Genomic DNA, 20,960 nt, shown 5'->3' with positions numbered 1-20,960 from the left:
GGGGGGGTAACTGTAATTACAAAACACTCGCAATGAAACTCTTTAATGATTCAGCAGTATGATGACTGACAGGGATTGTAATGAGAGTTTTAACCAGAAATGGTTGGGAGATATTCCCTTAAGTTGCTAGTCTGTGTCCGTCTCTGTGCTCCGTGCTTGATGTACCTCAAGACTAGAAGGTCTACAAATGAGGATCATTAAGAAATATGAGAGAGCCTCCGGCGTCCTTAAATTATTGGAAACATGTTCTTGCATAGGTCGGATAGAAACGGTTAAGCGATAATGCCACAAGAACCTTTTGTTTTCGCATCAACTAGTAGACTACTTATATTTAAAATGCTTATGTTTTTTTTTTTTTAGAGTACTCACATACAATAACGTACTCCACGCCAATTGTTAAACTGGTACCGCACATGGAACCTTCCATACCCGCTTGAATGTTGATGACGTTCTTTCCTTCAATTAATCTACTGGCATTCTGAATTTAATCAAATGAAACCATCCACGACATTCTTACTCAGATCACAAAATAATATTAAAATGCAACGTGCATGTCTTAGAGTAGTTAGTTTTATATTATTTACATTAAGAAAAGATAAAATAAGAATTTACCATTGATAATGCTTTCACAAATATAACTTTTTGGTATCTTGCGTTCCTACCACACGGCAAACTTTATAGGAATCCTCCTCCCTATTTTCACAAAATTCACTTCCGGGCAATACTAATGAGCATCTGTGTTTCAAATTAACGCAGTCTTATTTGATCAGCAATCTGTTTATATTCAATTTGCAAAAATACTTTTCATTTTCTTTCATGAATCACGAAACGACTCGAAACCACAACAAAATCATTTGACTATGACCTTAAATACTCTGTATATTAGCAGACGAGAGAGTTAGTTTTGAGAGGGGAGTTGAAGAGTTATACCTGTAAGGTAATGAACTTACCCCTGTAGCTTTGACGACTTCCGTTATCCAAAATGCATAACTGCTGACGTCATCCCAGGTCTGGATAGTTTCGCCATCATCTAGTGTTTCGTTCAGGGCTACACCACGAAGGACTAACGGAAACAAAGTGACAAATAATAAAGTACAAACTTTAGGATAAACATCTTACTTATCATCACATCTTCGTGCACGGCAATATTAAGGTGTCTAGTAAAAAGGTGAATCTGAGGAAAAGGTCTGTTGTTGTATTCTGAGTAATTCCAGGCAAGAATCGCTTTGAAAGGAAATAAAGGGGAACAATTAAAATTCTGTCTACGTTAAGGTTGACATTGTTTACATTTGATAGACTTGTTTCTACACTGAAGACGTCTTTGGTAAACAGGACGTTGAACATACAAAATGTAGGCATATTTATCCGTTAACACAAGCATCGTCAATATTCGGAAGTAGGTAATATATAACACAGAATTGTACCAGAGACATGAAGCAGTTTTAGATGTAGAGCTTGCAAGAAGGTACAATACACACCGTCATATGTTATGAAACTGAAACTGATTATTTTGAATAAGTATTTCTACGTCCCTAACGTTGCTATTGGTGTTCTTCAAATGTTTGATATGGAGAATGGCAAGTAAATATACTGTCTGGTGTTAGTTACTGGTGGTATCACAAAAAAATCATGTTACGATATGTAATACTTTTTACTTTACATTAATGAGAATTTTGTAGCCTCCTTATAGTAATACACTTTCGCAAGTCATATAAGTGTATTTGAAAATTATATATCTAATCACTTCACTCAAATCGGATATCTGTAATATCAAAATTGTACTTTATATCTAAACAATATACGTACTAAACATGTCTCAACGTGTCAAGACCGACTGAAACTTTGATATCATATATTTATTCGTTCTCCCCATTCACGAAATATACTTTTTTCTTTTTACATCACTCAATAAAATAAATATTTAGAACAGTTAAGTCTTTAATTCTCTCCGAATTTCTTCCATAAGGAAGAGACAAGGAATCGGGTTTGAGCACAGTATATGAGAGTCAGCATGAGAACAGTTTTATGAATTCGGGTCCTAGTATTCGTGAAGTAACAATTATCTACGTAGGCGATACTGATGTTATATTTATTACATATATACATGTACTATTGTTTACTACTAATAGAAAAATATTAAAACCGAAGCTACAATGCCGGAATAATAATACTATGGCAAATCCACAATGAAATTAAAGTCGACTGTAGTGCTAAACGTTATTATAGATACGTACTCAACTCCTTTTCGTCGTTACAGTACTGAAACGCAAGGTCGTTGAGTCCCGCGCAAGAACAGCCTTCACTGTGGTCAAAACTGACAGCTGCCACAAATACCAGGGCGAGCAATATCCATCCCATATCTAAGAAATCTTCAAAAACCTTTTCGATGTAGGATTAAAATCTGAAATCAGTATTTCGATAACTCCTTTAAAGTTTTTATTCATATTAATATTTTTACCGTAATTACTAGATACATTTTTTTACGTTTATCGTTCCATATTGTTTTTACCATATTAGCTACAAGTTTATTATTTTTTCAATCACTGAATAGAAATAGAAATGCAACACCATAAACCATTCTACAACTACCACCTCGTAAGAAATACATATTGCTGAATCATATGAAAATGAAAATAAAAGTAAAACAAATCAATACAGCCAAACAATTTTGATTTTTACAATATTGTACCTGTCAATAACCACTACATATCCATAACTCCCCGTTAAAGAATCTCTAAAGATATATCATACTCACCGATATTGACGTTACTGTTTCGTTGGCCTACGTAAAATACACCAGTCGACTTGCAGTTTAAACATTTATATGCTTTCCTCATTATATACGTGTCTATTTAAGTGATGAAAATGTCACAGGAAATGGCATTGTATAGTTTACTTCAATTTATCAATTACTTTTTTTTTTCGCCATATGATTTAAAATACATCACGTCAAAGGTAATTTGACAGTGATAGGATAAATATGTTGGCGGTGATGGTATTTGGGGTAATATGAGGATATGTGATTGTTTGCGTGTGTGTTTTTGCGTTTGTTTGTTTGAGTGTGTATGTTTGCATATGATTGTTTGCGAGTGTGTGTTTTAGTGTGTGTTTGCTTGTGATTGCTTGCGAGTGTGTGTTTGCGTGCGATTGTTTGCGATTGTGTTTGAGTGTGTGTTTGAGTGTGTGTTTTTGCGTGGGTGTGTGTGCGTGTGTGTGTTTGCGTGTGTGTATTTGAGTGTGTGTTTGCGTGCTTGCTTGCTTGCGTGTGCCCCACACGTACATTGTTTTGCTTTTATACCTTACTGTATTAAGGTTGTGAACCTTTTAATAATTCGTAAATAAACACATACACGCAGGCATGCACGTATATGTATGTGCGTATTCGTGCATACAAACATGCATATGTGTGCACGTGCGTTTACCTGCGTTCAGTCAGGTTTAGTATCACACAGCGTATTGATAACCAATAGTGTGCAACCGTGCGTAACTGAATGCGTGTGTGTTTAGGTTTAATATGTGGGTGTATGGTTATATTTCGATACAGAACCCGACAGTGCCTCTAGCCAAGTTAATAAGTACATGTATTTGTGAAGTTAACTAGTTGTTGCTCTAAACATGTGGAAACTATTGAAAATATTATATTAAAACAATTTTGCATTAACTATGCGTAAGCGTATTAGGCTTCCAACAACTAAGCCCTGGTGAACAGGAAACAGCGAATTACACTGGAAACGTGATGTTATGGTATTATAAATATATATCATCAACATTGATGTACATGTATTTACACCACATAGAGAAAGAGGGAAGGGAATCAGTAAGGTTTGTAGCATTCCACCCAAACCCTTTGTAATTTTTGGCAATAAAATATTTTAAACTAATAAAACAACAATTGCCTACCGTGTTTTATTGAACACGTGATGTTCCCATGGTCAATATTGGTCAAAAGTCACGCATGAAATTATCCAAAACCTCTGCATATTGCGTACATATATTTACAATGATATGCTTTACAATGGACACCAAATCACATATGTAAACCATACATCGCTGGAATAGTCTATCCAACCCTAGTGGCTTGATTGCTAACAAGCACAGGTGTCAAGGTGAATAACTCGTGCTTTGTTAACCTTTAGTTTGTTTTCAACAACGCCATTAAATATACTCAAGTTTTATTTCAGCTTTTAGTTTAAACATATTTTATTGCCAAAAAAATGCAAGAGGATTGGGCACAAGTTACATGAACATTATTAACGCCCTTTCCTTATAAGATAAATAATTGTATATACACATCATAAGATGGATTTCATAGTTTAAATCAATACATTTATCTATTATTGGGAGAGAGAGAGAGAGAGAGAGAGAGAGAGAGAGAGAGAGAGNATATCCTGGCACTATTCCATACTTTCAACTATTCAACAGTTCGTCACGTCCCGTGCTTTGTGTCTTTCTCCTTTTCATTCCATCCTTTCTCGAAAATTCGTTTCTACCGCACTGGCTGTAACTGAATGGCCCATCACATGCCTATATTACATACATTCCAGCACACGCACACTTCTTGCATTCACGCTCTCGTGCACTTAAAAGAAAGTTAAACATTACAGAGGATTACTAAAATAATAAGGAACACACAAGTGTACGTTATGCCATGTAATACGGACACAAGCTAAGAAATGAATATGAAAGATAATGAGGACTGTTGGAGAGGAGACAGAAGAACGTGACCAAATTTAAAACCTGCGAGTACTCGATACATACTGTTGGACATATATAAATACATTTTTATTTTCGTCACTCGAATAATCTTCATGGCCATACAATAATTTCTCTAAGCTTAGAGGTAAGTATTCATGAAGATTTCTAAACATTTCAACTCTTTGATCAGTATATATACTGCATGTAAAAAAGAAATGATGAGCATTTTCATTAGGATATCCACATGCACAAATAGGAGAGTTGATTAGGTTAACATTAAAGAGATCATCATTTAAAGGGCTGCATTTATGACGGAGTTTGGTTAGTAAAATATTTAACTTACGGTCACCGGCTAAATAAAAAACAGGCACTTTAAATGTTTCATTTTGTTTTTTGAGGCAGTTTGTGAAGCTCTTAAAAGAATGTGCAGTTTTAATATTAGTGTCAAGCTCATTCCATAGTCTTAAAGTAGAAGGTATGAACGAGTTGAGTGAAGATTGTAAGCGGAAATTAGGAATGGAATAGTTCTCAGATTATTTCAGCTTTTAGTCATGTTAGATTAATAGCGTACGTCAATAGCAAAAACAAGCATAACGAATTCAAATTAGTATACAAACAATACAAATATAAGTGTATAAATAGTACAAAAATATATTGTTTTGAACAGTTTTTTTTTTTACATTTTTAAGGTAGATAATCGACACAAAAATATAATTACAACATGTTTAATATCAATACATCGATTGTGCAATATAACTTATATCGTTTCAGAAGGAACTGTCGTGTGTTCCAAATTCTGGTAAATTGGAAAAGATATCGATGATATGTTTATAGAGAATGGTAATACTTATTGTTGTACAGATAGGGTTGAAGCTAATAGTACAATTGGACCTCCTTTATTTAAACTTTGCCTTATAAGTCCTTCATTAGACTGGCCCCGTCTCTAGAATATTGAATTATATAGAAAAAAAACAAACGCTAATAATTTTGACCACTTAAATGTCTGATTCTAGTTCTAAACTAAATTTAAGTTAATAGTAAAATGTAGCCAGGAAATTCTTCATAAAAACTTAGGGGCTGGTAGCCAGTCTAGTCCTTAGTATATACTGTCTGACAATATGCCACAACAGCTTAATGAACTGAATGGCATTTGACGTTAAAAGGGTTAAATTTCTTTGAAAAATGTAAATGAATTTGTTACCTGTAATATGCAGTGCGATTCATTTTTTTTTGCTCTCTGTAACGCGGGACGAGCGTCGGTAGAGATAATTAGAAATGAACAAAACAAACTAGTAAGTTACACAAATACAAACAATTTATTTACAATTAACACAAGCACATTTCACTAAACATTTCTATCATCTCTCCAGCATCCACTCATTCACATACATACATTTACATATTTTCACACATTGATTTCCATACAAAAGTTCACAGTTCCAAATAAGCCGGCTAATTGCATGGTACCAGTCAATGTTCCTTGTTTCAATAATATGACAGTTCCTGTGCTGTCTGCTCCTGTCTACTGTATGACACAATGGACCAATAGTCCTATCCTGGGTGACAACAGTCTCTGACCAACCGTAGCCTTTACTGACGGTGGAAATATAGGATGTGCGCTATGCGCTTCTCTCGAACCCTAGTGTCCACTAAGAGTTCCCTATCTGTACAGCTCTGGCTGACCCCTTCAGTGACCATGACTTGCCCGCTGTGGATGACCTGTGGCTGACCTTGACCCTTTGCATGGGACGGTCCTGATGCCCCGTTCGCATGTATCCACTGCAATGTCCAGATGTGGTCGTAATCCTCCTCAGGAAAGCTTAAACAATACCCAAAACAGCCATTACAATCTTGCATACTTCACCATTCAAGCAATTGATTCCTCACAAAATATCAACATGACAATTATATAATGACACAATCATATTCGACAATCTTAACACTGACGTGAGACTCTATGATATCTAGTAATGTAAACAGTTAAGTGATATACTATAATAACTATTATAACAATTAAACCTAATTCCGGTCCGGCGATACATAGTACCAAGTACACAGTCGAGTATGGCACCACGCGGCTTCCATACTTTTTACACTCTATCGAGACCTCACCTATACATAACGGTTTATCACTATTCCAATACATATCATCAACATTACAACACTATTACATTCGTACATAACTATGCATCGAGATATACATACTTATAAACCCATAAAGTATCTCTAAAAACATATTCATACAATTTAGCCTACATGCACGTGCTGTACTGTGGTAATGGCTCACTACCCAAGCGTCACGCATGACCGGACCGCACTATCCTATACGGCTCAATAGACGCTAACCGGACAATATTAGGACATAACGATGGAAAAATAGAGTTACATAAAGCTTAATACTAATATTACTTACCACAGTCTGTAACCTGTGCCTGTAACTACTGAGGTAGGCCGCTGTGAGTACTAAAACCCACGACAGGTGGCTATGGCGCGTCCACACATGTTTACCTGTGTCCTGAGCTCGTGCACTTCCGCTCCCTACCTATTTATTTACCGTAACATCCGTTAACTGACCACGTGATTCGTAATAACAATGACACTGGACATTCACAAATATATATATCTACATACGATCAACATAAACACCACGAGACAATACATGCGATCGTGACACTCTCTGTGCCTATTACCAAATTTTAAAGGTGGAATCACCTGTGTGTGTTACGTCCATCTCATTAAAGGCTACATGGGAGAAAAAAAATGCGTATATGAGTACAAATGAAAACTTACCAATAAATATATTTGCAAATTTTAAAAATCTTCTGAAGCCTATTGTGTTGAAAAGGTCAGACGACAACGAGCAATGTATGTTTCGGATAGATTTAAGTGATTAACTCGTCAGTTAAGTAGGCATGCTAATGTATATGGCTATTCAGAGATAAAGAGGGACTTCCAATAGACCTAGATAGATCCCGTAGAATAAATATCGGTGATTTGTTGAAACTATGAGCAGATGTAAAGAGTTTGTCAACTCCTATGATTGACGTTCACCTTGTTATTTCACTATAAAGTTTCCCGCTTTCACTATTCAAACATTCATATTTCGAATAAAAGTAGTATGAATGAAATTTAAATGAACAATTCGGAATAATAATATGTAGTTTATTACATTTAAAATGTTTATATCGATAATATGATACGAAAATAACACCCTTGATAATCATAGAACTGATATGACCTTCAGGATCCACTAAATGAGCCAACCTGCTGCTTCTGAAAACCTGCCTCCTTGTTTAGAAATAATTTGATTGGATATACCAGATCACAATAACGTAGGTTGAGGGGGTGTATATATAATACCGATTCTTATTATCACCGATTCTCCACTCACTCACATCGGAGAGATAGTGTTATTTATTGAAGTAAGTTCATTAGTAATACGTATCAGGTATATGCACTAGAGTATGAAGATTGATATCAATGGTTGATACATTCATCTGAAGAAAACATAACGAACACTCCATATTGAAATATGTCTGATGTTTTATTTCCTTTTGTATTATTTCAGGAAGGAACATATTACACCCAGATCAGTCATGTCGTGGATGATAGTTCTGTGTTTGGCAATAACAGGCATCGAGCAGTGTATAGCCTGTTCATGTTCCAGTCTGAACGGCAACCTACGCAATCAATACTGCAAGGAAGATAAGTTTAATTCTCGACAGATAAAAATACCTTTATAAACATTGCATGTTATTTCTATATTCCATAGACAAATTGTTTCATCTTGGTAAATGGAAAAATCACTCATAAGAAATGAAATTTCATGTGAGTATTACCAGTTTTAGATACAAAATATTTATCAAGCATACTTTATGATGCTTTAGTCTTTTTGTTAAAAGTATCTTTCGGAAAGATTTAAGTGATGATGTTTCTATTCTTTATGTTGATAATATTTTTTGTCGCATACACATAATTTCAGATAGATCTTTGTTGAGTGTTTTGATGTTTAAAAATTATCATTCATTCATGAACACAAAAAGATACTAAAAAGTATTCGCCTTTGATATTAAATTGTATTTAAAAAAAAAAAAAGGTCACTTTCCAAAGATAAAAGGAACACGTTGCAGATTTTTATGATGCATAGTTCGATTAGTTATGTTTGGTATTGATCAGTTACTTAATTCCTGTGAATTTGTTATCCAAGTTGTGAGAGGCACGGTCCTGAATCAGACATTATTGTCTCGTCGACGCGATGATCCATTTGATGACCAATTTTTGTATGCGTTTGAGATCACAAGTGTCATTCAAGCAACAGAGGTACGTCTATGTTTGTTGATATGCAAGATAGAGACGTTCACTGATGTATACCAATAAGGAAAAAAATATCATTAATATTCAATTTCACGTGAAATAAATACGGATTACTGAGGAAGTCATTTTAACTGATTACAATAATTTTGATGGTGTTCTCCTCTAAAATACGATCGTTTTATTACAGACCGCACTGGAAAGGATTGGAGGCAAACACGTGCTTTATCTGCACACGGCAGCATTCGACTCCATGTGTGGCGTACAGTTGGATATCGGCACAGACTACGTCATCACGTGTGAGTCTTAAGGTTAGATCTGACTAAATTGCCATCTATATTGTAACAAAAGCATATAAGGTGCTGAATCATTGCAGACGAATTTTTCTTTAATTTTGTTTAATAACACCGATTTACATTTCAAACATGTTTCCCCACTGGCGTGCATGTAAATCCATATCAACACAAAACATAACTCACTTTTGTTTCATCCTGATTAAGTAAACGCATCACCTACTTGATATCTGAATTGATCGTTTATTGTGCCCTCGCTTGCAAATATCAAATTAAAATGTAATCTGTTTCCAATCATCGAAATTCTAGCAGTTACGCTCACTATGTCATCACAAAAATGAAGGCACGCATTTAGTTATTTGATGGGGTTCAGGTAAAAAGAAACCGGTCCATCGCTAGGCTGATACCTGTCCTTCGAGGATGTCAGTTCCCACCACCGTTTGTTATGTTTATACTGGTACTGGAAAAAGTAACAAGTCAACCGGATGATATTTCTATTGAAATAAGTCAATAAACTCATTAACATATATTTGAATATTATTTTTCTAGATCTATTTATTTTCATGAAAACGAGATCAAACGAAACTATTTAACGCTTCATGTTATAAAATCACTAAATAAACCTCTGATAATTACAAATTTTGTTTAAAACCGCGAAATATTGATTAGGAAAAATCTTTAGTATCTCTGTTCACTTTAACCTCTGCGTTGATAGCGATAGTTGGCGATTGACTAACTGAGTCAACACTTCTCAACAACAACCAATCCTCTGGTTAAAGTCTCACTAGAAATAGATTTTTTGAGACCGTTGATGAGTCTTAAACGAACAAAACGACCATTTGGATATTATTGTACATATTACCAATGTTGTGTTTTTGCACCGTCTTATTGAATTGTTAAAAGGTGTTTTTCTCTATTTGAATTCTATCCTCGAATTTCAAGGGTTCCTCTATCCATACACCTCTTGAACATGTAATAACAAAATCCAAGGCAGTATGTATTTCAGTTATAAAAAACAGACCAATCGCTAGGCTGGTACCTATCATTTAAAGATTACAGAGTAGCGACACTCGCCATCAAAGTCAGTCAAATTTTTGATGTACGTATTTGTAACATCGGCAAGTTTTCGCTTACTTTTTTCATGACATATTCACATTTATGTGTCTTACGTTTATCTTTCAAGGGTGTAAAGCAAATATGTGTATTGAAAGAAAATTCCATGCATTTTAAAGATTTGTTTTTTTTGAGAATTTTACTCAATGACATCTCCTTGTCAAGTTAAGCAATACTCTTATATTAAATTAGCAACCGATATTGCAGGAACTGACTGATTTAATAGTGAATAGGTTTGAAAAAAAACTAATAACTCAAGCCGAGAACTATTTATAAAATTGTTGATTACATGCCTAAGATGTTAGAATTAGCGGTATCCTCAATCCCAGATGAAATCGCATACAATTTAATAAGCGTTAGTGCGATTTGCACCTGGGACTGAGGATGTGAAAGTGGTATAATGATCGAAGCGTGTCTTGATTAATCATGTGTCTATTGTAGTCGATTCCTTCAGCTGGTATTGGAGTGAGAAAGCATCCTTTATGGTGTATCTGTGTGGGTATCAGATGCCATATGATGACTTATTGCCTGGTGAACTTGAAGTGCTCGACGGAGATTTTGATTGTGCCAACATCCGTATGTATAGTACATTGATCACACCTTAATATTGTACACAAAGGGATACGTAAGCCTGTCTGATTCCGACATGCGCCATGTTTAACTCGTGTGTGTTAGTACTATGTGTTAAAAATTGCAAGTATATTCGATCAAAATGAAAGTCTCCTTTTAGTTTGTTTCAGACATTAAATTAGATTTCAAATAGCATTTATCTATTTTAAAGATTATTTATAGTTTGTATTAGGATGAGAAGCAAAACAATGCATGGATGCTTATATAAACATATCAGTTAAAAGTTAGTTTCTTTGCTAACATAACCGGTTAAAAGAAAGTGATTATCTACTTTTTACTAAAATAATACTTAAACGGTCCATCCGATACGCCAAAGGATGTTTTTTCATTGTTTTCCATTAAAAGAATGCCTATATTTTATACAATAGAAAATTAATCACAAAATATCGAAAGAGGTCCGCCAGTTCGTTTTCTGGCTTGAATAAATAAGATATCAAGATGTTTTCAATACTCAACTTTTGGAGAAAAGATGGATTCTGAAAAGGAATCCTTAGTGGTCTTAAGTGTTTTCAAATTTCAAAGCCTATAAAAAAACCTTTGTGTTGAACTTGAAATCATGATTTAAAGAAATTATCAGAAATTCATTCATGCAAATCCTTCAATTCTTTCGAAATAATATGTGTTTTCTTCATATTTACTATGAATACAGAACAATTAGATAATATAGCGAAATTGGGGGAAAGTATGCTTCTATTTTGCGTTAATAATTAGAACGACCTCTTGAATTATTTCAGAGGCTAAGAATTAAATTAGATAGGTCATTTAATGTTAGATGTTGTGATCAAAATTAATCATGAGGCAGCTGTGAGGCAGAACGTATTCTGCAACTATTAATATCAAAACATAATTCAAAAATGAAAATAGAGAAGAAATTGTTGGAGACAGAGTGTGAGTGTATAAAATATGGCAAGTGAAAAATGGAAAATATCACCTATATATCTAAAACAACATATAAAATATGAAATAATAAATATCTCATTTCATGACAAGTAAACGGAGCGTTTCAACGTCCTTCAATTTCAAGTATAGATATGTCGACGATGTGCTGTATTTGAATAACAATATATTGCTTGACTTATCAATAAAATATATCCTTTTTAGCTTGAAATCAATGACACGACAGACTCTTTGTCGTCAGCTTCTTTCCTCGATCTTTGCTTGCATCATGACCAACAGGGATGCCTTACTTTTAAGCTGTACAATGAGCAAATTCGTTTCGACTTTCCGATAGCGAACTTTCCCTTTCTGAAAAGTAACACCCCTGCGCGCTTACTTACGGTATTTACATATCGCAGTTGATTTGGAATTCTTTAGTTTGCTCCGAACATCATGTTTTTGTAAAAGTTGTCGACTGCTGGCGGAAAAACTTACAGCACAAGGTTTCGTTAAATATCAGCTGATGACTATTGAAAAGTTTTAAGCTCACCATCATGATCTCAAAAGGGAATTGGCTCCTTCTTTGTGTGATATGACATTGATTGCTTTTGATTATACTCATAAGTGAGCCTTGTTGATTTGTTGTACTTTCCCAGTTTTCCTTGTTTTTACCCAGGACGCGACATTATTTAGATTTGACATAGGTTTACAGGGCGGGTGTTGTAGTTTGAGCAGATTACACTTAACCTTCCGAAACACCTGATGTAAGTCTCCTTCTACTTTTTCAAGACATTTCGTGTATTATTCTTATTATTTTTTCGCCATAGTTTTATCGATTTCGAGATCGAATTATTGTTTTGTTGGCAGTTCGGTATTCTCTTGTTGTTTCAACAATTTTAATTTAAATAGGTCAATTATCTAAAATTAGTTATTATTTCTAAACATAAATGGAGAATATGACACTAATTTCAAGACGAGAGTTAAGTGAGATTGAAACCGACTGAGCTAACATAAGTCCTTCTTTTATTGAAGGCTTCCGTTCTATTGATCGATTAACATACCTTGTTTTGCCCCCTTGAATTATTATCTATTAAATTGGTTCCATATATCAAAAACTGACCAATCTCAAGGCAGAAAGATAGTTTTACCGGTTCAATGAAAATTATGACGGTACTACTTTGAGATCTAAGCCGGCTTTTATTCCTTTTGCTGCCATGCAATTCAGTTTCATGTTTAATCAAAACATTGCTTTGATATCATAGGTATGCATGAATCTGCAATTGTTTCTAGACTAGTGAACTCGTTTTTGTTTTTTTTTATTACAAATACATTTTATTTTTCATGTTTTGAATGTACAAATGAATTAGCCACCTTTAACACATAAAAAAATCATAGATTAGAAAAGATGCATATATTGAGAATAAAGCCATTTAATTTCGAAGATGACATCCTGAAATGATAAGGATATAATGGTTTTAATTGATTTTATTTTACAGATGGAGAAGTAGAGTGTAAGCCAAAAGAAGGTAGGTTTTAGTATCATTTATTTTGTTATCAACAAAGTGAAAGTATGAAAACTAGGTATTTGTTACAAAATAAAAACAAGTCAATCACTGAACACATAAGACTCATAAAATGGTGCGAAAAGTAGTTCCACTAAAAAGATTAAATAAACATAAGTACAACTAGAAATTGCTGGCTAACAATTTAACGGGCTTACTTATATCACACCATTGAGGTAAAGACTTTATATTTTGAAATGTTGAAACTTGATCAAGTTCAGAATTTTAGCAAAATAGTAGAATAAAAAAGGTGTTTAACTTCTGCTCTAAGTTATAATTTTGTTGGTGAACAATTCTACCAGGGCTTTTACTACTGGTGGAAGGGAAGTAACTCGTAAATAGTACGAGTTACTTCCCTTCCACCAGTAGTAAAAGTCCCGGAATCTTTGAAATTTGTTACAAATTTGCATGTTCGAATTTGACCTCTATCAAATACCGGAAGTTGATCCATAAACCTTGTTGCCCATCAACCTCGCATGCTACAGACCAAATATCAATACCCTGGGCATTTCCGTTAAGGAGTCTTTTGAAGATTTTAACATAATTGACCCAAGTGACTTTGAACATGGGTCAAGGTCTTTCATATTATGAAACTTGATTGTCCACAGCTTGAGCATGAATATTCGATAAATATTATGACCTTAGGTCACTTGGTTATTGAGAAAAAGGTTTTTGAAGTTTGTTTCACAAAATTACACATTCGAACTTTGACCCGTACCGAAAACCGGAAGTTGATTTTTTTTTTTAAAACAGTATGAAGAGAAAAGTTTGCTGTTGTTTATCTCTATATATTTACATTTGCCCCCGCGCCGTCCCATTACAACAGTGTTAGAGGGCAAGTGTAATTACATAGGCTATAATTACAACTGCTCGACTATAATTACAGCTGCCTGTTTCAGGTGTAGGAATATGTAAACAAACAAAATGGCCGCCTGAAATGTATTTTGAGGCAGGGCAAATGGTTTTTGTAGGAATATGTCTTAAAAAAGAAAAATCTGTCAACATAAAAAATACCTGGTTGTCTGGATGTAATTATTGTTGTTATAATTACAAGTGGCCTCTGGCAAATCTACCATAAACCCTAGCGGGTTTTATGGGATTTGCCAGAGGCCACTTGTAATTATATCAACAATAATTACATCCAGACAACCAGTTATTGTTTAAATGATATCCAAAGATCAACCTCGTGCTTGATATCGTTGACGAAATATATCGGTATAGGCTGTTAATAACGATTAACCCCACCATTTGTACAATTTTGAATCCCTGCCTCCCATGAATGCTTCTGACCAAATATGATCGATATCCATGGCATAATTCTACAGAAGTCGTTTATAGCAATATGGACAATTTGCCCTCTTTTGGTCCCTCCCCTAAGCCCCCTGGGGGGTCACCCCAACCATTTGTACAATTTTGAATCCCCATCTCCAAGAATCGTTTGTAGCAATACAGCCAAATTGCCTCCTTTTGGCCCCGCCCCTCAGCCCCCTGGGGCTCAGCCCAACCATTTGTACAAATTTGAATCTCCACTACTGAGGGATGCTTCCAGTCAAATATGGTTGATATCCATCTCTTAGTTCCAGAGAAGAAGTCGCTTAAATCAGTATAGCCCTATTACCCCCTTTTGGCCCCGCACTCAGGCCCATGGGGGCCAGATCCACGGTTTATACAAAATTGGTTCCCCTTCACCAAAGGATGCTTCAGACCAAACATGGAACAAATCCTTTCATTCCTACTGAATAAGAAGGAGTTTAAAGAATTTGCTATGTTTTCACTATTCGTCCCCGCCCCTCCGGCCCCAAACAGTTGTTAGGTTTAAAATTACCATGACATGTATGTTATCTTTAATCGCTGTCAAAAGAAATACGCGTGACTCATTATAAAACAATCTTGTTTCTCTGGGTCTGGTTCCGGTATATCTGTGTTTGAAAAATGATTGTTTTATATGATGTATACAATATCAGCAGCAGACGTAATGACCGGCGTCTCTTCATGTTGACGAAACGCTTACTTTCTGTAGCACCACCTGATTCTGCCTTTCATTTTTGACGGAGTTCGTGTTGTTTCTTTGTGCTTTGATGTCTTTCCAGTTCCTGCCGTTTAATGTTGCGTATTATTTTGAAACTGTTGTCATATGATCAGGTTGTTGCAGGAAGGAAATCTCCAGTAGCCCACCTGCGTATTGATTCTCTGATGTATTGCTTTCTGGTTGTAATTGTGCTATCCAGATAATTTTTCATTCTTTTCACTCTCTCCTGCTATTTTATACAAAAAAAAGGAATATAACAATTAACTATGCAATTTACTATACTATATTTCACTAGTAATATAATTGAAATGTCTTAACAGATGGCGGAATGAAATGCTGTAGAAACATGGGTAAGTTTAAGATTTGGTGCGACAACATTATGCCTCGATATTACAATAACTATGCCAAAGTTATTGAGCTAACAAAATCCTCGTGTTATCTACCATTTGTATTGAGTTAGCAATGGACTTTGTTATATGTAATCCCGCTAGTTCCAGTGTTAGTATTTTCGAGTGGTATTTGTTTGTGACTTTGTTCGTTGTATGTCAGCACCGTAGTGATTATTAATTGTTATCAGAAAAAACCCCGAAAATAGTTAATCACATTAGTTGGGTCGGTTGAAAATTTCCTGTCATATTGTTTAAAACATATATATTTGATTTGCAGGAATGTCAGGGAGGGGAGACACTGAATGTTTCGAAGTGGACGGTATTTATGTATTGTTGTTTTTGTGATGATGTATGCAATAGTTTAAAAGCAGCTATTCCTAAGTCAACAAATAGGCTCCATCAAGTAAACATAATTAGCACCGTTGTAGAATAAATTGATACACGCTCGTTTATTACATTGTACGTAAACGAAATGATCAGACAACAGACACATAATGATATTTTTGCCAGAAATTGGTGTCAGAGAGTAGTTGTCAAGATATACGTTTTATTGTTTGCAAATTTGGCTCTTTTACGATTCATTTTTTTATGAAGTATAACTTCCAAATCCAGTTGTATCACATATTCTTTGAAAAGGGCCATGCTATTTTTCAAATGCAATTAATATAATATAATTGTACTATCAATAATGACGTCAGAGGTGTTTTAATGATGACGTCATAATTAAAACAAGAAAAGTCAATGATGATGGTTAGAGAAATACTTTATGAAGTGATAAAATAATATATTTATGAATTCGTTTATATTCACTATTCAGTATAACTGGACTAGTTACATAAATCTGATATGAGCTTCATTTAAGAGTTTAATATATTGCAAAAATTAACTTAGAGGCAAGTTTTCTTTTTTTTTAAGTTAATACCATTTTTTTTACTTCAAAAATAAAAAACATCATGATAGAAACTGAATTTATACTTCGGCTGAATTCGGTTATTTTTTTCTGTTACAGACTCCGATGACCAATAAACCAAGAAAAACATCTAAATGTCCGCCATTGCTCGTGAGAGCAAACCTACTTATTTCTTCCACGTTGTCGCTTTAAACATCATGCCGTTGTGCCATAGCATGCAATGTCATTGAGAATCACAATTTGTTTTATTTTGATTGGGCGTCTCGTTTCGTATTATCGAAAGATGTTGGGATGTCTCTGCTGACGTTGTCGTATGATGCATGGACAACATAATTATATTGATAATAAAAACAGGAACTTATCCGATTTCGTTTATGTTCTTTTTTTTATGATTGTATCGATAGCCAAGTGAATAGTGAACGTAAGTCACACACATAGGACTGTGGCTTTAACATTCTGTAATAAATACAGCATCCCAAAAATGAATTACACTACCAGTACTTAATGAGACAACTGTTATCGATAGCCAAGTGAATAGTGAACGTAAATCACACACATAGGACTGTGGCTTTCACATTCTGTAATAAATACAGCATCCCAAAAATAAATTACACTGCCAGTACTAAATGAGACAACTGTTATCGATAGCCAAGTGAATAGTGAACGTAATTCACACACATAGGATTGTGGCTTTAAAATTCTGTAATAAATACAGCATCCCAAAAATGATTTACACTGCCAGTACTAAATGAGACAACTGTTGTCGATAGCCAAGTGAATAGTGAACGTAAGTCGCACACATAGGACTGTGGCTTTAACATTCTGTAATAAATACAGCATCCCAAAAATGATTTACACTGCCAGTACTAAATGAGACAACTGTTATAGATAGCCAAGTGAATAGTGAACGTAAGTCACACACGTAGGACTGTGGCTTTAACATTCTGTAATAAATACAGCATCCCAAAAATGAATTACACTGCACCATACAGCTGTTGGTGCTTGTGGCAAAACGCTGGACATCCAAATTGGTTTTAATTACTGTTGTAACAGAAAGGGAGGTGTACTCCGTAATAATATACACTTCCAAACATTAGAGGAGTACTTGTTTAGTTTTAATTACGAGTAAGTGTGTATTTTAAGAAACCATGCCAGTACTAAATGAGACAACTGTTACTAATACTTAGTTTTAATGATTGAATTTAAATATAGAAATTAAATTTAATTGCTACTATTTGAGAATTTTAAATGAGATATGAAAATCAGAATTTTATTAAGATTTATAACACATTGTTTGCAGCAAACATGAGTTCATATAAGCCAAATGTTGGAAAGATTTTCTAAAAGAAATTTTGTAAACGATATTTTCAAGCGATGAAACAATTATATGTAAACCGGTTATGTCAGAAAGATAAGATTTTCTTTGTCAAAGTTTCGAGAAATGGGAATGTTTTCGTTGTCGTCTAAAAAGCTCTGGGTAACAGTTAATATTTTCAAAATAGTAGCCAGTCAAATGGCATCTTCATGGACATGAAAATCATAACCTCTGGATTTTTTATGAGCAAAACCCTGTCACGACACGTACATTGACTAGTCAAAATACAATACATGTCTCCTACCACGACACGTACATTGACTAGTCATGATACAATACATATCTCCTCCCACGACACGTACATTGTCTAGTCATGATTCAATACATGTCTCCTACCACGTCACGTACATTGTCTAGTCAAGCTAAGATACAATAAATGTCTCTAACCACGACACGTACATTGTCAAGTAAAGATAAAATACATGTCTCCTACCACGACACGTCCATTGTCTAGTCAAGATACAATGCATGTCCCTTGCCAAGACACGTACAAGTACATTGTCTAGTCATGATACAATAAATGTCTCTAACCACGACGCGTACATTGTCTAGTCAAGATAAGATACAATAAATGTCTCTAACCACGACACGTACATTGTCTAGTCATAATACAATACATGTCTCCTACCACGACACGAACATTGACTAGTCATGATACAATACAAGTATCCTACCACGACACGTACATTGTCTAGTCAAGATACAATAAATGTCTCTAACCACGACACGTACATTGTCTAGTCAAGATACAATATATGTCTCTAACCACGACACGTACATTGTCTAGTCAAGATACAATATATGTCTCTAACCATGACACGTACATTGTCTAGTCAAGATACAATATATGTCTCTAACCATGACACGTACATTGACTAGTCAAGATACAATATATGTCTCTAACCACGACACGTACATTGTCTAGTCAAGATAAAATACATGTCTCCTAGCACGACACGTACATTGTCTAGTCAAGATACTATACATGTCTCCTACCACGACACGTACATTGTCTAGTCATGATATAATATATGTCTCTAACCACGACACGTACATTGTCTAGTCATAATACAATACATGTTTCCTACCACGACACGTACATTGACTAGTCATGATACAATACATGTATCCTACCACGACACGTACATTGTCCAATCAAAATACAATACATGTCTCCTACCATGACACGTACATTGTCTAGTCATGATACAATACATGTCCGTTGCCATGACACGTACATTGACTAGTCATGATACAATACATGTCTCCTACAAAGACACGTACATTGACCAGTCAAGATACAATGCATGTCTCCAACAACGACGCGTACATTGTCTAGTGATGATACAATACATGTATCTAACCACGACACGTACATTGTCTAGTCATGATACAATACATGTCTCCTACCAAGACACGTACATTGACTAGTCAAAATACAATACATGTCTCCTACCAGGACACGTCTATTGTCTAGTCAAAATACAATACATGTCTCCTACCACGACACGTCCATTGTCTAGTCAAAATACAATACATGTCCCTTGCCACGACACGTACATTGACTAGTCATGATACAATACATGTCTCCTACCATGACACGTACATTGTCTAGTCAAAATACAATACATGTCCCTTGCCACGACACGTACATTGACTAGTCATGATACAATACATGTCTCCTACCATGACAAGTACATTGTCTAGTCAAGATACAATACATGTCCCTTGCCACGACACGTACATTGACTAGTCATGATACAATACATGTCTCCTACCATGACACGTACATTGTCTAGTCAAAATACAATACATGTCCCTTGCCACGACACGTACATTGACTAGTCATGATACAATACATGTCTCCTACCATGACAAGTACATTGACTAGTCATGATACAATACATTTCCCTTGCCACGACACGTACATTGTCTAGTCATGATACAATGCATGTCTCCTACCAGGACACGTCTATTGTCTAGTCAAAATACAATACAGGTCTCCTCCCACGATACGTCCATTGTCTAGTAAAAATACAATACATGTCTTCTACCATGACAAGTACATTGTCTAGTCATAATACAATACATGTCCCTACCACGACACGTCCATTGTCTAGTCATGATACAATCCATGTCTCCTACCATGACACGTACATTGTCCACGACACGTACATTGTCTAGTCATGATACAATATATGTCTCTAACAACGACACGTACATTGTCTGGTCATGATACAATACATGTCTCCTACCATGACAAGTACATTGACTAGTCATGATACAATACATGTCCCTTGCCACGACAAGTACATTGTCTAGTCATGATACAATACATGTCTCCCACCAGGACACGTCTATTGTCTAGTCAAAATACAATACATGTCTCCTACCACGACACGTCCATTGTCTAGTCAAAATTCAATACATGTCCCTTGCCACGACACGTACATTGAATAGTCAGGATACAATACATGGCTCCTACCATGACAAGTACATTGACTAGTCATGATACAATACATGTCCCTTGCCACGACACGTACATTGACTAGTCATGACAAGTACATTGACTAGTCATGATACAATACACGTCCCTTGCCACGACACGTACATTGAATAGTCAGGATACAATACATGGCTCCTACCATGACAAGTACATTGACTAGTCATGATACAATACATTTCCCTTGCCACGACACGTACATTGTCTAGTCATGATACAATGCATGTCCCTTGCCAAGACACGTACATTGTCTAGTCAAGATACAATATATGTC

At 35.2% G+C, this 20,960-nt stretch overlaps 2 protein-coding genes across 4 annotated transcripts in view; one reads left to right on the top strand and one right to left on the bottom strand.

Annotated features, from left to right (window-relative positions):
* The window catches only part of LOC110465194, a 12,444-nt gene extending 5,207 nt beyond the window's left edge, over positions 1-7,237 (bottom strand). The window contains exons 1-5 of one of the 3 annotated variants that reach the window (XM_021520860.1): positions 7,109-7,237; positions 5,547-5,638; positions 2,235-2,401; positions 951-1,063; positions 370-478 (exon numbers count right to left, since the gene is read on the bottom strand). In XM_021520860.1, the coding sequence (XP_021376535.1) occupies positions 370-478; positions 951-1,063; positions 2,235-2,358 (346 nt within the window). In that variant the 5' untranslated portion in view covers positions 2,359-2,401; positions 5,547-5,638; positions 7,109-7,237. Of the gene's footprint in view, positions 1-369; positions 479-950; positions 1,064-2,234; positions 2,402-2,755; positions 2,867-5,546; positions 5,639-7,108 lie in introns of those variants that run through there. The other 2 variants (XM_021520859.1, XM_021520857.1) reach the window with 2 other exon arrangements.
* Positions 7,238-8,853: 1,616 nt separating this feature from the next.
* Positions 8,854-17,158, top strand: LOC110465155. Its single transcript, XM_021520776.1, has 7 exons — positions 8,854-9,015; positions 9,197-9,305; positions 10,854-10,988; positions 13,415-13,444; positions 15,830-15,859; positions 16,176-16,217; positions 16,908-17,158. Exons 1-7 carry the CDS (start codon positions 8,854-8,856, stop codon positions 16,922-16,924), a joined length of 525 nt encoding a protein of 174 aa, XP_021376451.1. The 3' UTR covers positions 16,925-17,158.
* Positions 17,159-20,960: the final 3,802 nt, after the last annotated feature.

The sequence above is a fragment of the Mizuhopecten yessoensis genome, unplaced genomic scaffold (assembly GCF_002113885.1).
Source record: "Mizuhopecten yessoensis strain PY_sf001 unplaced genomic scaffold, ASM211388v2 scaffold11059, whole genome shotgun sequence".
In the NCBI taxonomy this organism is placed as follows: Eukaryota; Metazoa; Mollusca; class Bivalvia; order Pectinida; family Pectinidae; genus Mizuhopecten; species Mizuhopecten yessoensis.
Note: the sequence above shows the minus strand (reverse complement) of the source record. Positions and strands in the feature narration are given on the sequence as shown.